The sequence below is a fragment of the Meles meles genome, chromosome 3 (genome assembly GCF_922984935.1).
Source record: "Meles meles chromosome 3, mMelMel3.1 paternal haplotype, whole genome shotgun sequence".
Lineage (NCBI taxonomy): Eukaryota > Metazoa > Chordata > Mammalia > Carnivora > Mustelidae > Meles > Meles meles.
Window position 1 is genome coordinate 153,470,469 of NC_060068.1, and position 17,153 is coordinate 153,487,621.

General features: G+C 41.9%; 1 protein-coding gene across 4 annotated transcripts in view; it reads left to right on the forward strand.

Moving 5' to 3' along the window:
• LIFR (LIF receptor subunit alpha) overlaps window positions 1–17,153 on the forward strand; it is a 77,111-nt gene that overhangs the window by 18,918 nt on the left and 41,040 nt on the right. For all 4 annotated transcript variants that reach the window (XM_045999286.1, XM_045999289.1, XM_045999288.1 and 1 more), the window contains exons 2-5: window positions 4,131–4,291; window positions 6,048–6,162; window positions 8,557–8,696; window positions 14,563–14,726. In XM_045999286.1, coding sequence (XP_045855242.1) covers window positions 4,150–4,291; window positions 6,048–6,162; window positions 8,557–8,696; window positions 14,563–14,726 — 561 coding nt within the window. In that variant the 5' untranslated portion in view covers window positions 4,131–4,149. The remainder of the gene's footprint in view (window positions 1–4,130; window positions 4,292–6,047; window positions 6,163–8,556; window positions 8,697–14,562; window positions 14,727–17,153) is intronic.

Consider the following 17,153-nt stretch of genomic DNA (forward strand, 5'->3'; position numbering starts at 1 on the left):
TCCTGGCCTTAAGTGAGTCTGCTCGAAATTTTTGCTTAGCAGAGAAGTCAGATCGATCACAAGCATAGTATTGTATGACTTAAGTGACACACTCACCGTTTTCTACATAAATGTTAACGACAGGAGAGAATTTTCTTTACATCCTGCCTGTGTTAAGCAGATGTTGGTGACACCGTCATTGGTCCTGCCGTCGAGCACACCCCGCACCCCATCTGCCCCTCGCTGACATTCTCAGTGGTGTCCTTGATTGGCACCTGCCGCTGGCGCTGACCTTGTGTCGGTCTGTCTGCTTGTTCCTCGCCTGCCGGCGGGAGTGCAGTATTAGCGCCTTACCTCTGCGAAGTTTCTCCTGTGGACCCTGAGCAGAAGTGGCCTCCGTGCCCTCGCTCCTGAGCCTGAGGCCGGGAAGGGTTGAGGGATTTGCCTCAGTCACGCTGCTCTGTAACCCTGGAGCCAGGATGAGATCCGTGTCCCCAGAACTGGTCCAGAGCTCCGCGGCCTCCGGACCTGCCCTGCCACTTCATGGGACAGTATTTCTTTCCTGGAACAAGTGCAAACCTGTAGTGAGGGGCTGGTTTCATCTCAGAAGGATGTTCAGCCAGTGAATATGGTTTGTGATGGTTTCCGTTACGGTTTGGTCACGACTGGGGCTTTATTCAGTTACTCCTGCACGTACCACGGAATTCTATAACTTTAGCAACTGGCGTTGTGAATACATTTTCATTCTACTGTGTAAGCTCAGTGACACTGGAAATGACGAGGGAGTCATTCAGCCAGCAAATAGTTGAACGCTTTTGGAAATATGTGCCTCTTTGGGTTATAATTCTGTAAGCTACTCGAGATTTGTCTCCTGAGTTTTTGACAGTACTCAGCAATAGTCAAGAGGAGGTCTTGCCATCTGCTTTTGCTAAGAAAAGTGTTTTTTTGAATTATCCTTGTGGGCTCCAGTTGTTAAGATGTTGGATCTTTCTTCCAGTGTCAAGTCCCTATTCTTAACATCTCTTCTCACATGTTCTGTTTTTGTCTCTTTTTTCCCCCTGAAAGATTGCTCAATGTTTTATCTTTAATGTCTTTAAAAGATTTTTAATATCAGCCAATACATTTAACTTGAAAGAGCTATTTTTATTTCTCGTTATTCCTTTTTCATTGAATCCTCTTTTAGTTTTGTTTTTTTTTAAAGATTTTATTTATTTATTTGAAAGAGAGAATGTAAGCAGGGGGAGTGGCTGAAGAAGAGGAGGAAGAAGTAGGCTCTCCCACTGAGCAGGGAGCCCAATCGGAGCGCTCCATCCAGGGACCCTGGGATTATGACCCAAGCCCAAGGCAGACACTCAACCAGCTGAGCTAGCTACCCAGGCGTCCTCATCCTCTTCTAGTTTTTATGGCTATGCTGTATTCACTTTGAGAATCAATTCAGAGGTGGTTTTCTGTTGTTGGTTTGTTTTTTTTTTTTTTTGTTTTTGTTTTTTTTAAGTTTTCCTCTTTTCTGCATTATCCCTGATCTCTCTGGGGGTAATTTTTATTTCCCTTCTAGGGATCCTGTTTGTTCAGAATTTGTTTTTATTGTTTAAGGCTTCGCATGTATGTTTTATGATCCTTTGTTGTCTGTTCCAGTATAAAAACAAGGCACTGCTAAGTCTGACAAGGAGTTCTCAGTGCATTGGGAGGACTTGTCAGCTGGCGGGCCGCGTTCAGCGAGAGTGGATGGGAACATCATTGCTTTGAGGAATCGCTCAGTGTCAGATGTAGAAGCCTTTCCTCTGGGACATCTGTGTCTCTGTTAGCTGCTCTCATTTCCTGGGCAGTTCTTCCACATTGTGTGGAGAATGTCTCTGTTTCAGAAGTAGGAACATGTCAAGGTTGAGGTCCTTAAGCAGATCTCTGATGTAAACAGACTGTCTGTAAACAGCCTGTGAACAGTAAACCACTGCTGCCTCTTCTGTGTACCTAGAGAGCATTTATATGACACCACCAGCCATCCGTTGTTGTGTTTCCACCAAATCCGTAGCCATCTTTGCTTCCTCTCCTCTCCCTGTATCTCCCACAACACAACTAAATACGCTTACACCACCTAGTACATGTCTGGCACTCTGTTAAGTGCCTTACACATTTACTCTTTTAATCTTTACAACAAACTTACGGAAAATACAGTTATTATCCCCACTCCACCCAGGAAGACATTGAGACACAGGGAGGTTAAGGCCATATAATGAGTAGCAGAGCTAGGATTCAGCCCCAGTCCATTTTTTTTTGTTTCATTTAGATTTTTATTTAAATTCACTTTGAATTTGATTTAGATTTGTTAACATATATTGCATTATTGGTTTCAGGGGTAGAATTTAGTGATAGAACTGTTGCATGTAACACCCAGTGCTCATTGTAACACGCGCCCTCCTTAATGCCCATCCCCCATTTAGCCCATCCCTCCCATCTCTTTAGCAACCCTGTTTTTTCCCTATAGTTAAGTCTCTTATGGTTTGCTTCCCTCTCTGTTTTTATCTTATTTTATTTTTCTTTTCCTTACTCTGTGTTAATGTGTCTTGTTTCTTAAATTCCACATATGAATGAAATCATGGTATTTGTCTTTCTCTGCCTGACTTATTTCGCTTAGCATTATACCCTCTAGTTCAGGGGTTGTTGGCAGGAATGCAAACTGGTGTAGTCACTCTGGAAAACAGTATGGAGGTTCCTCAGAAAGTTAAAAATAAGAGTTACCCTATGACCCAGCAATTGTACTACTAGGTATTTATCCAAATGATACAAAAATAGTAATTTGAAGGGGCACATGCCACCCCAGTGTTTACAGCAGCAATGTCCACAGTAGCCAAAAATATGTATAGAGGTCAGATGTCCAGACCGTGTTCTTAAATCACCACACTGTCCTGCCTCTAGCACAGTGGGGAGACCCTCTCGTCTCTAGAACGGATGCTGAATCTGACTGTCTCTTCCGCGTTTGCTCTCAGAACCCTAGTCCTCATCACTGGTGGTCTCACCTGGCTCTGGTTTCCCTACCTCTACTCTGTTCACTTGGAGTCCACCTCCATGTAGCAGCTAGAGAAATCTTCCCAAAGTGCAGATCAGATCATGGATTTCCCCCTGATGAAAACAACAGTGGAGGGGGCCCCTGGGTGGCTCAGTAGTTAAGCATCTGCCTTCAGCTCAGGGCATGATCCCAGGGTGCTGGGATCGAGCCCTGCATCCAGCTCCCTGCTCAGCAAGAGGCCTGCTTCTCCCTCTTCCGCTCCCTCTGCTTGTGTTCCCTCTCTCACTGTCTCTGTCTATCAAATAAATAAATAAAATCTTAAAAAAAAGTCTTAAATTTCTTAGTAGTTTATGTATATGCATCTCCCAGCTAGATTCCAGGCTCCCTGAGGGCCAGGACCTTGGTTCAGTGTGAACCTCCAGTGCCTGAATGGGGACCCAGCACTTGGTAGGCTGTCTCTGGTCATTTGCTGACAAGTGTCCTTCTAGCTCTTAGGCTGAACAGCTCCTGCCTGCATTGCATCCCTTCCCCATGGCACACTGGCTTCAGTCCCTGCTCATCTGTAGGAGTGGACATCTCTTGTCTACCAGTGGTCCCGTTCCCATTAGAGTTGTAATGTTTATTACATCTTAGTCATTTGTGTGTATTGGGCACATCTCTGAACTCCCTGTACTGTTATTTAACCTGATTTTTTCTTACATGCAATAGAAACTTTACATCATAGTGTAAATGAAAAGAAAGATACTACTTGACATAAGTGACTATATTAATTGAACTTAAAAATGTCATTCCATAGATCATTGAAAATTGTCAAAACTTCAGTTTCATACACTGCTTTTCTACAGTGTAGTAGTAGTAGTGGAATGGAGACTTGAGAAATGCGTGTTTGGTTATAATCTTGAACTTGAATCCTGACATTTGAAAACTGACCCTGTGATGGATCACAAAAGCAACAGCTGTGTTCGATTATTGACATCTCCCAAAGCCAAGGCAGCTTGAGTCTAGTTAGTCTGCAAAGTTACTAACGTACAGTACATGTCAGTACCCATCAGTATCCGTCAGTGTCCACTCTCCGTGGTACTGTGTGCAGCCCAAGAGGTGTGTCTGCAGCATTTTGAACACATTTGAAATTCTTCTCCTCGTCCAGGACTGACTGCTTTGCACGGATGATGAACCTTCTCTCACGTTTAAGAAGACCCTCCTGGATGATGGATAGTAAAAGAATGGGGATGACATCACATTTCCAGTGGCTCTTATTAACATTTATTCTCCTATACTTAATGAACCAAGTAAATAGCCAGAAAAGGGGTAAGTGCATCTCAGTCTTAGAGAATGAACCGATTGCAATGCCATTGCTATTTTTTGCCATTACTGTTTTGATTATGAGGTGATCTTGTGTCTTTATTGAACCCTTCACGTTTTCTGTGGTTAAAATCCATTTCTCTATCATCATTTTATTTCCCTATGTATTTTTGTCTCTTTTAAAAAGAGGCTTGTAAAGATAGATCGAAATAGTCTTTCCCCAGGGGAAAAAAAAATAAGATATAATTTACATATAATACAGTTCACCCTTTTGGGATAAAATTCTGCGAGTTTTGACAAATGTGTGGTCATGTGACCACCAGCACAAAATAACAGAACACTCCCCATTCCAGAAAATTCCCCATGCTCTTCTGTACTCAGCTCTTTTCTCCTCCCTGGCCTAGTGTTTGTCTATAATTTTGCTTTTCTGAATGTCATATAAATTAAATCTCTTTAATAATATGTTGTATTCATCTTCTTTAAATATATTAAGAACATTTGTGTAGATGTTATTCCTTAGCTCATTCCTATAAAGAACATTATCATCCTTCTGCCCCTGTATTTAGTTTTTGTATTATTTCCATAATTAAGCAGATAGCCTCTTTCCCCCGAGATCACTGTTAAATAACTTTAGTATCGTTATGATGATTTCTAATGTGAGTGCTTCTAATGTTTTTGTTTTCTGTCACATATAAGTAGCTTTATAGTTTATTGCTACCATAAATGTCATGTCAGTCGTGTAAAAATTAAAAAAACCTTTTCAGAGACATTAACAGAGAAGGTCTGAGATGGAATAATGTTTTTTTATACTCTGATTACTTTATTCCCTCTCCTCCTTCCTTTTTCCTTTTGTTCTCCCTCTTAGGTGGTACCTCCTCTTTTCATTCTAACATGACAAGCGTTTCACTGTATGGTGCCAATGTATTCTTTCACAGTATTCTTTCACAGGGATGAATAAATACTATTAGGATTATAATATTCTGAGTTATTTGCTACTCTTCAGTTGTTTAGGCCTACACAAAAAAATACTTTTCAGAGACTTGTGTGAGTTCATTACTGTTTAAATATAATATGCTTCGTAAACATTTTTAAAGATCTTATTTATTTGAGAGTGGGTGGGGAGGGGGAGAGGGAGAGGCAGACTCCCTGCTGAGCAGAGAGCCCAACGCAGGGCTAGATCCCAGGACCACCTGAGCCAAGCCAAAGGGAGATTCTTAATTGACTGAGCCACCCAGGCACCTCTGCTTCGTAAAAATTTCAAGATTGGCTGTGGGGTTTCTATGACATGGCAGTCTGGTAACAGGCAGTAAGGCAGCAGTGGCTTGGAGTGCTTAGAAGCTGTATTTGTGGGCATAGGAAACTTTTAATTTTTACTTAGAGTTACTTTATTTGCGGGGAAGAATGGGGGCACATGGGGCTATTGGAGATAAAATTCTTCCAGGCCCTCTTTGGATCTCATCCTTGACTCTCTCCGTTTATCTTAGTGGCTGAAGGTGGGACTTCGATGGAGGCTCAGCCCTAGGTAGTCTAGTGGTTGGTCACTTCCTTTGGTTTCCTCTCAGTTTTTACTCGACAGCTACAAACAAACAGAAAACTAGTCCCTCTGTGACTGCAGGCTCATCCCTGCATGAAGAACATGGGCCCCGTGCAGACACAGGTGCTCATACTTACAGGTGAAGACGGTTTGAGATGTTGACCCTTCATGGTGCAGTTAAATTATTAAGCATGTTGTGTGTGTGTGTGTGTGTTTCTCCTTCTCCAGGGGCGCCTCGTGATTTGAAGTGTGTAACTAACAATTTGCGGGTGTGGGACTGTTCTTGGAAAGCACCATCTGGAGCAGGCCACGGTACTGTTTATGAAGTTTGCGTTGAGAACAGGTAAGAGAAATGAAGAAATGAAGAGCTGTGACCTACAGGTCTTTAATATTAGAGCATAGAGATTTTATTTTGGAAATTTTTAAATGAAATTTTAAATCTTAGCTCTCTGTTTCCTAAAAAATCTGAATCTTAAATCAGTCAGGATGGAAAAAACCCTTCTCCCAGCCAAAACTGTGATTGTTGCGTTATCTGAATATTAAGTGTAGGACACCCCTTTCATATGCTGTGGAGTCTCATCTACCATAGGGAAGTTTTACTGGTCTGTCCCAAACCATCGGTGTAGATCAGGTGGGTTCTTGTTCTGACTCTGCCCAACAGAAAACGTCCGGTATGGGGTAGACAGTTCAAGGCTGGCATGGTTGTGGATGAGAGAGACCCAGGTCCCTCTTTATCCTGCCGCTGTGCCAGCTTTAGCATGCGATCTCCTGGTTCAAGGATGCTTGAGGAGTGGCTGTCCTGTCTGCATTCCAGAAAGCAGTGAGGAAAAGGATGCTTTTCTTTTAGGAGACCTCCAAGGAGTCCCACACACCTCTGCTTGCATCTCATTGGCAGAATATAGTCACATGATGAAGCCTATTTGCTTAAGAAGTGGGGCAATGTGCCTGGATAAACCTTGAGTTCCTGTTATTAAGGGAAAGGGGGAAAGGATGTTAGGAGGCCAGCGACTGGTTTCTGTCACCCCACCTTACCCTCTCAGGTAATCTTGGAGAGGGCCAGGAGCTCTGAAGCCTAGAGGTGAGGCATTTGGGCTCTCTGCAAATGGGAATATTCTCTTCCCTTTCCCCGATGCCAGCGGGACTCTGAATGGTTCAGCAGCATCAGTGTTGTTCAGCAGGGCAGCTCCAAGTCCGGTTTTGCGGATGGGTGGCCCTTATGTAAATGGTCGTAAGTGTGCATTTAAGTATTACTCAGGTGTTGTCTTCCCATTTGGTATCGGTTCAGTGAGCGTGAGTCTAAGCTTTGTGGTATATTTGTCAACCAGGAGGAATTAGTTATGTTGTAGAAGTAGGCCTAAAATCTTATTTCCTTATTTTCTGCTGTGAAATTAAAGAATTATTTCCTGATTGTGTTCAGTGTCCTTCCTGGGTCGGCTGACATCTCTGCCCCCAGGCTCTCCTTGGGACCCCTCACCCTCCAGTGCATGGAGACAGGAGGAGAGGGAGCACAGCCTATGCTGGCTTCCAGAGCTTCCTTCTGGAAGGGACAGATGTGACTTTCACTCACATGTCTCTGCAAATAAAGCCCTACAACCTGCCTTGCTTTCAAGGAGCCGAAAGTACAGCCCTGCTGTGAATCCACAAGGGGAGAACCTGAAAAATTTGGTAAATAGCATGAATGACTACCTCAGACCACAGAGAGAGGAAGCTGTTCTGGCTCTCCAGGAGTTCACAAGAGACAAATAAATCACTGTGGGCGCCGATGCAAATTATAGGTGAAAGGCATTGTCCACGGTGTGATTGTGAAGTGTGAAGACCCAGTTTCTCAGAAAAAGGACAGAAAGCCTGAAAGAACATGATGTATGAAATAGCATGATTCAGCGAATTCCAGGGCTTTTGTGTTACTGGCAGCTAAGGAAGCCTCCCTCTGTGAGGGTGACAGGAGGGGAGCTGCCCTGGTTAGGTCGGACTCCTGAGTACAAACGTGAGGATGTCTGTGCGTGCTGGGCAGGGTCGCCCAAGACACCACAGAGTCCCTCTTCTTGAACTCAGATTTGTATGGGACGTTAGAAATGATATATATATGTATATATGGATGAATAGCAATAAAAATAATGTAAATGTAAAATGTAAAAATAATGTAAATGTGAACGTAAAAGACCATGGAACCAAGGGGGAAAAAAACAACTTTTGCTGAAGGGATAATGGGTGGGGAACTGGCAGAGTTTTGAAAGCAGAGTGGAAGAGAAGATGTTGTTCCCATGGAAACTTGGGCCAGAATAGAGAGCAGCTGACAGACTGAGGTGTGTGTCTGAGGGGCCACAAGCCGCCAGTTTCACGCCCATCCCCAGTACCTGTGGAGCACCGTCTCAGCCTGAGACCGCATGATGGTCTTGTATAGAAGTGCAGGACTGTAGCGGGGCGGGCACGCACAGCTCTAGGTAAGGCTGCAGAGGGAAGGTTGGGGAAGTATGAAGGGCATGCCAACATCTCAAGTTTCTTGAAATAATCACATATCACTCGGCTTTCTGGTACAGTCTGGTTATTCATCCTTCACATCGATGTACTTACATGGACCTCCCCTTTTTCCGTCTTAAAAGGCAGTATAACCTATTGTGTTTTTGTATGAAAGAACAAAGTATTTTCCAGCACATTTTCTTTTAGTCATGTTTCTGTGAAAATTGCACTGTTGGTTTTATCCACTAATTAAAATTGGACTTTTTTTTTTCTGTTGCAGATCTCATTCTTGTTATCAGTCAGAGAAAACAAATACTAAGATCCCCGCTCTTCCCCCTGGTGATCATGAAATAACAATAAACCGTCTGTATGAATTTGGAAATCTTATAAGTAAATTCACACTAAATGAAAAAAATGTTTGTAAGTATTTGAAAAGAAAATTGACTTGAAAATAATTCGGCACGGGGTCGCCTGGGTGGCTCAGTGGGTTAAGCGTCTGTCTTCAGCTCAGGTCACAATCTCAGGGACCTGGGATGGAGACCCTCATCGGGCTCACTGCTCGTGATGACTCTGCTTCCCCCTCTCCCTCTGTGTTCTCTCTTGCTTTCAGTCTCTCTCAGATATTAATAAATAAAATCTTTAGGGAAAAAAAAAAAACTCAGCACAGTGCCTTTGTGCTTAGCATTGCAGTGCTTTATAAAATTGCCAGAAATTTACTCTTCTTTTGAATTTCAGTTGTTAGACTAATGCTTGCCTTTCCCCAGCAACCATACTGTGGCTTCTAGAGCACAGCCAAGATTGGGAAGGAAGCCGACTGTGGTCTAGTCAATCAGAGTAGATGTCACAGAGTTCACGATCCTTTCCACATTTGGCTGCTTTCTTGTCACCTGTTTGCCTAACTGATTCCTGCATACCTTCCAGAATTTTTCAGGTGTCCCCTGCTGTAGGAAGTAGTCTTTGACCCTGCCCTCCCAGAGGAGACCCCATCCTTTCTTAACATTCCCTTAGGCAATGTGTCTTCTCCTTTGTGACATTTCTCACAATTGCATTACTAATGTATTATGTGATAAGGCACTTAAGTGGTCACTTCTGCAAGAGAATAGGTTCAGTAGGACAGGAAGTTTCTCTTCTACACCTAGCGCCCTAGCCATTGACTTACACCTGACGGGCATCTTTTACAGAGGTGTTGATTCAGTGCTTATGACCTAGGTAACAGGCTGAGTGGAGTCATGAACTAGACCCAGGCTGATGGAGATGGAGATTTGGCTACACAGTGAGACCTTAGAAACCCCAGGAGCCTTGACTCCCTGGTGGGGGAGGTGGGTTTGTTTATTCTCTGCTGACAACTATCAGGGCATGGCATAATGATGTTATAATGAGACTTACAAGGATGACTTACTTTGAAACGGGAAAAAATATAATTAACTTGGTGACCTGTCCAATTTCATGGATAAGATGCCTGTTTGGAGTGGTCTGTGTCTGAGATAGAACAGATTCCGAAAGGATAGTAACAAAGCAAGCTTTCCAGGAACTTCGCATCTGTCTCACTGCCTTTCAAGAAGGAGCCATGTTGGTTATTTTCTTTCTACAGCTAAATGTGCAATCCACGTGAGAATGTTTTGTACAGATCAGCCATGATCTCAGTACCCACAGAGCAATACTGTTAAAACACTTAAATATATTCTCTGTGCATATACATGTAAACAGTAGGGTTCATACTACTTTATAACCTGCTTAACAGAAGACACAGATTTTTCAGTTATCTAAATCTGTATCATTTTTATAGACTGTATAGTATCCCATTGAATGCCATAATTATGTTACGTGATTGATAATTAACATTGAGATTTTTATTTCTGGTTTTTCAGTATTATAACCAATGCTTTAATGAGCATGTTTTGCACATGTGTGTTTCTAATTTGTGTGATGATTTCATTAGGCTGAATTCCTAAAATTGGGAATCCCCTTGTTAGAACTTTTGAAACCCATTGACAGTTGTTTTCTAAAACTTCGGAGTCTCTTTGCATTTCCACAAACATCCTGTTAGAGGGGCACCGTGTTCTTAACTTCTTGCCGAGACTGGGTGTTGTCCATTTCTCTTAGTTTTGCCATTTCAGTCTGATGGCCCCCCAGTTATTGCACTTTGTTTTTGCAAATTGTTTTGTGATTACTTATTTTAAAAAAGTTACCAGTCATTTTTATTCTTTTCTGTCTATATCCTTTCTCAGTTTTCTCTTGTGTTGAACCTCGGCGTTTCCCTCATTGGTTCACAAGAGCTCTCTATATTATGATTATTAATTCTATCATATTTGCTACAAATAATTTTCTGAGTTTAAAATTTAAACTTCATGGATTTCATTTTTATATAAATAGAATCTTCCACTCTTTTTCTTTGAGCTTTTGGTTTTGTTATCATGCTCAATTTAAATCTTTTACCCATCTGGAATTATTTTGTAGTACGGTATAAGGAATCTAACTTAATTTTATTCCAGGTTTTTAAAAAATTCCCCAGGACTCTGTCAGAGAGCCAGTTTGTGTTGTCTGATATTTCAAGAGGTGAGGAGAATGTTCTGACAGGGAAATTACTTGAAGATAATAGTGTTTGACAGAAAGAATTAGAAGGACAAATCAAGACAGATGCTAGTTGACTTAATAGATGAATAGTTCCTTGTTTTTACAAAATCATGTAATTTGTTGATAGCAGTTTTAATACTGCTGAGTCTGATTCTGATTAGAATATTAGATTAACAGTATCCAAGTAATAAGATATCACTATTACTACTATGATAATACTGATAAGAAAATTGAAAAGCACACTAGATGAATATAAAAGGGAGGTGGATGCATCAGCAGATCTTCGAGTACCTACTATGTTGGGGAGAAGCTCGGAAAAGGTACTGTACCCGTGCGTTAGAGGATCTGGGTTTTTTGGCAGTTCGCTACTGAAGAAAAGTATGAGAAATTAACGTTTTCTCCAGATGCTGTCAACACCATGCATATAAAGCAAACAAAGTGTTTAATATATGCACATATACATAATATGCTTCTAATTGACCAGGGCAAACAGAAAAATAAGTCTTTGTAAGACTTGTAGTGTTTAAGTTTCTTAAAATAACCTGAAAATACGGATCTGGCTGAGACAAAATCAATAATGTGGATCCTATAAATGAGCTGGGAAAGCTCCCATCCGCTGATGTTGAAGAGGAGCATGGAGGTTATGGGTAAAGATGTACCAGCCTTAAAAAATAAACACAAGTGATTAGACTTACTTCCCAGCTGAAAAGTTCCTGTCTTCTAGAAAGCAAGTTAATATTGTCTTCAAGTGTCTATTTTAGCTGGAAAGAAATGCAAATAATAGTTTGTGCGATCTGAGGGAAACTTCCCATTTTATTGTGAGGAAGTGTACTATGAAGTAGTGGAAAATGTGTGTGTGTGTGTGTGTGTGTGTGTACAATCCTTTCATTTGCGTAATTGCGATTGTTACTGTCTTTTAGCTTAAATATTGGCTATGACGTGTTTTAAAGAAGAGCCCACCTCTGTTGAGATAAAATGTAAATTACGTGTACTTTCCAGGGAGGGAGCATTTAATAATAGATGAATATTGCCTTCATGTAAGTGCTCCCGTACTTGTATGTGCTCAAAACATAATTTTGAAGTTACTATATCGTGACAGCCCGAAGCATTTGAAAGAACTGTGTTCTTCAAAGCCTCTGCTCCGTGGTCACACTGGCGCCTTCAGCTCTTCCTCTCCTGGCACCAAGACAGCTTCTTGCCCTTCCTTTTTGTTCCTTCTATTTTTTTGTTTTGTTTTGTTTATTAAAGTTTTTATTTTAATTGCAGTTAGTTAACATGCAACATTTGTTACACGAGTTTCCGGTGTGTGATGCAGTGCTCCTCCCACTTGAAATCTGTCCTGTGAAGCATCCTCCACTGTCCTTCCGTAGCTGTAGAGCCGTTGACTTTGCTGTGTGGTGCTTAGGTTTTGAAGCCACAGGTCGGATTTCCTGTGCGGTTGTAAGGATTTTATACAGATCCAGTGTAGAGCGCGTGGTCAGCACATCTTAGTTAAATTTATGAAGAACGTGTTGTTTTTTGTTTTTTTTTTTAAGATTTTATTTATTTTTCAGAGAGAGAGGGCTCACAAGTGGGCAGAGGCAGAGAGAGAAGCAGGCTCCCTGCCGAGCAAGGAGCCCGACATGGGTTCCTTGTGTGTGTGTGTGTGTGTGTGTGTGTGTGTGTGTATAAAATAGATACATATATTTTAGGACCCTGGGATCATGACCTGAGCCAAAGGCAGTGGCTTAACCGACTGAGCCACCCAGCCATCCCAAGAACTTACTTTTAAATTCCAAGACTAATTTATGTTGGTTTGCTCTGCCATTTTTGTTGCTTAGCACACTCAGCCACCCCAGCTCTGTGAAGTCCTGCAGACTGGGTTTGCCAGGACTCCTCTGAGTTGCCCTTGTGCTGCATAGGGCGGTGTTAGGGTAGGGGTGGCCCAGGGGTGCACGTCTCTGGACATCTCTGGTTCACTTACCGGGATCGAAAGAGACGTGGAAGACGGAGTCCCCGCGTTGTCTGCCCTGATTCATACCACAAAGCCTGCGTCTCATACAGTGGAACAAGGTCACACCTTACATGTTTTTCATTGATCCAAACTATTGGAGTAATTTACCCATCCCCTGTAGATGGGGAGACTTGGAGATTTTAAGGAATACTTTACTTTCTCTGCCTTTTTTTTTTTTTTAATTTACCATTTTCTGTCTATGAACTACTGTATCCTTGAGCATTTTTTTTTCTTTACGTTTTGTATTTCCCACCAATGACCATACCCTCCCCGATGCTGGTGGCCTTTTCTCACTCTTCCTCTCTGATTTGGCCTAAATGACAACCCATTTCTTTTAGTCTCAGCTGTGCTGGGTCTTCTCTGTTTTCTTTCTGCCTCTCAGGATTCTTGCTGGGGTTCTCTGCTGCCTCGAAGGTGTGACTGTTGATAGCTCTCCGCTCTCAGGCAAGCTTTGAGTCCTGAGTTCAAGTCTGTTTCTTCAGCTGCGCTCAGAGTTCCTCTTGAGTCTGTCCATGGGGTGTTGATGGGCCCCATTCTCACTCGCTGTCGGCAGACCCCTCCACTCACTAAACCTCTCTCTGTCCCTCCCTGACACTTGGTCACCCATAGCCTGTCTCTATTATTTCTTCACAATGTTCATGATTCCTTTTGCCTGCTTTCTAGGGTGGAAACTTGAGGAAATCTTAGATGTTTCCCTTACTAATTACACTAATCCTTCATTTCTTTGATGGGTCATTTCTTTGAAATGCCCATCAGACTTGTTTTCCTTTTCCATGTCCCTCAGGAACATGACAGTGCTTCACAATCTCTGTCCTTGCTGCTTTGGTCAGCCTTTCCCCAGTGGTCTCCCACTTAACCACCTTATCTTTCTCAGCCCCCTGCACTGCACTGCATGCCAACGGGCTCACCTAGCCTTTCGGGAGGACTTTCTTACCTGCGGAGTATTGACCACATCTGCACAGTACCCTGTTGGCTCCCCCACTCAGTGCCTTGGTCATTTCTGTGGTTTTGCTGCTGTTCACAGCTCCCTAAACCAGTAATGGCTCATAGCATCCCAAAGTGGGTGACTTCCACCAGCATCAGGGGCTCTGACACCGCCAGGTGTGTGGGAAGGCTGCAGAAAAAATAGATGGAAAGCTCTACGAGAACAGGCTTTCCATATTCTGTCATTTTCTTAGGCCTAAGGCACAGTCATACAGAGGAAGCTCCTTTACTTCTCTCTGATGTTGCCTCGTTATAGATTCCAGACTGATGACACTCGAGTTTGGTGGGAATGTGGTGGTTATTTGTATTAGAAGACATATTAGGATTTGATAATTTTCTCAGATTTGACAGTTGAATCATTGGGAGCTGCTTATGCAAAAATGTATATTCACTTTTTTCAGCAGGCTTTGAGAATTTGCCCCCCCATCCCACCCCCAGAGCAATGAGCAGGGCAGAGGGAGGCGTGGAAGGAGACAGAATCTTAAGCAGGCTCCATGACCAGCGTAGAGCTGGATGCAGGGCTCAGTCTCACAACCCTGTCACAACCTGAGCTACAATCACGGGTCGCATGCTTAACCACCTGAGCCACCCAGGTGCCCCAGGAGTTTGTTTTTTGTTCTTGATCATTTTTGGTCAAGGAGGAATGGAGTTTAAAAGTAGTTGATTAATGGAATTATAATATGAAAAATAATTACTTATTTTACTAAGTCGTGTTTTTTGTTTTCTTTTTTGAAGCTTTAATTCCGGACACTCCAGAGATCGTGAATTTGTCTGCTGATTTCTCAACTTCCACATTACACCTAAAGTGGAGTGACAGGGGTTCTGTCTTTCCACATCACTTAAATGTCATCTGGGAAATTAAAATTCTACGTAAAGAAAATAAGGAAGTCGTAAAATTAGTAAGTCTGAACCAAAATAGATTTTTTTTCCTGTGACATTAAAGAAGCCAAGTAATTTTTAAAAGATTTTTAAGGTGATATCAGTGAACTCTTACATTGTTAAGGGCATAGATCATATATCCTTTCAGGGTTCGTTATAAACTATGTGCTGTTACTCAAAAATTAAAGTAATGCATAACTTAAAGTAACATATAACTTATTAATTATAGTAAATTTAAGAAATTAAGGGAGGAAGAATCCATGATTCTACCACTTGACCACAGTAAATGTTATTTTTGTGTTTCTGTCCGGCTTTTTTATGTGCATATTTTTACCTAAATGAAATAAATGTATACATAAAATGTACTATTTAATTTTTGTCTAATCCTATAAACATAAAAGTGTTTGAAACATAGTTAGAGTAATTGTTGAGAAATTTTAAGGTTGAATTTATCTGAATCTGAAATAATGTTTTTACATTTAATGGTACATGCTTTTTTCCCCTCTTACTTTTTAAAATTTTGTTGGTAAATGGTTTCCTTATATAATCTATCTTTAGTTTCCTCTTAATCTAAAGGAGAATGAGGAATAGTAGTGAAAAGTTCTGGCAGTGGGGGTGTGGGAATTCCCTCTTTTGTCCTTTTTTTCTTTTCCTCAGTGGATTTGAATATGCTTAGTTATAGATTTAAGAATTAGAAGACTAGCTCATGATTTTACAGTTATGTGCCTAAGCGCATAGATAAGCTAGATTGTAAAGATAAAGAATTACTCTTTAGTTCATGGTGGTTGGTCATGGTGTTCCTTTCTGACTCTGTGTGTATTAGTTTCCGAAGTTAGCGGCGGCCATAACTGTAGCTTCGGGCATTGGTGCTTCCGCGTTGCTGCTGACAGTGCTCTAAATGCTCCGTGTGTGGTTCTCTGCATCCTCACCACAGCGCCCTGAGGGAGGCACCATCAGCATCATCTCCATTTTCGAGATGAAGCTCCAGAGACATAGGAAGACAGGAAGTAGTGGAACCAGGACTCAGAGTTACAGTCTGTGCTTTCTTAACCACTACAGTTTCTGTTACAAAATAGATATGTTTATTTTTGTATAAGATGCCTTCCCTTCCTTTGCACCTGTGCTAATTGAATGTACACTTCAAGACCTGAGTCAAATCCTACCCCTCATTTTAAAGCCCATCCTAATTACCTGAGCCTAAAATGCTCTTTCTTTTCTTGAGTTGTAATGGCAGTTCTTTCCTGTCAGCCTAATTTGCAAGTAGCTTTGATAGAGCTCTATCCTTGTTGTCTTGAAACTATTGCTTCTCTAAAATTGGACTGTGTAGCTCTTCATGATGGCTGACATTTTGTGCTGGGTGAGTTACCTGTTAGTGGCTTTGGGTGACTTCCCAAAACCTCCTTTTTCTCATTTGTGAAGTGGTGCCAAGTATCTACTTCAGTAAATGATAACAGTACCTGTAAAGCTGCTGAATGCCTACTAGTTGTCAGTATTTCCTTTGGGGGCTACTCTTTGAAGTGTAAGTGAAATCCAGCATGAGGGAGTGGAAATTCCGTTTTCAGGATCCTGTAACTCACTGCCACAAGATGCATCACAAGATGGCAGCGGCAGAGTAGGATCCGATCTTTGAGAAAACTCTTTGTACGGAGAAACACAGAGCAAGAGGCCAAAAAACCAGAGATAGAACAAATGGATTTTTAAAAAGGGAAACGTGAGAGGGCAAGTGATGCAGATCTGTGGTAAAATGTGACCCTTCTTTTTACATGTTACCGATATCATTTGAGGCAGAGCTGCTTATGCCCTGTCACTTTGATATTATTTTGTGATTGTGTAAGATAAAGCATGCTGTACATTGGTATCTCAATTAGAACATGATGGTTTCTGCTCTTGGCCTCACATACGGGTATGGAAGCTGGGCGCTGTGGGGACCAGGGTGGGTGTGACACCCGGGATCTCAGCCGCACCCCACAGCCTCTCCCATTTTACTTTCCAGTAAACGGCAGGTTTCAGTTCTTCTAGCTGATTCTTCTGTTACGTATTTCTGTTGTCCGGGTAGCGTGCTTATGTTGTTCCTTAATTTTTCTTTACAGTTTTGAGCAAGGTTTTATTACAACAGTCGGAGATGAGAATTTCGTCCTGTCACCTCCTGGCCTGGGAGCACACATGTGCAACCTGGAGTGCTCACTCGCTCTCTGTCCCTGTCTGTCTCTCACATTTCCCATCTTCTTTCCAGTATTGTTCTATAATTCTGTGATAATGTGTGGTAGACTGGCATTCATTATTTGTGTTACGGTTATATAAACACTACCCACAGCTAAACCAAGCAGCATCTACTACTATTTTCCTTTTTGGGGGTACAGCTTCTTGTCATGTCTTGTATTTTCAGTTTAATTTTTGTGCCCCATTAATTTAATCCTCCGTGGTCTCCAAGTTGTATGACTCTCCTG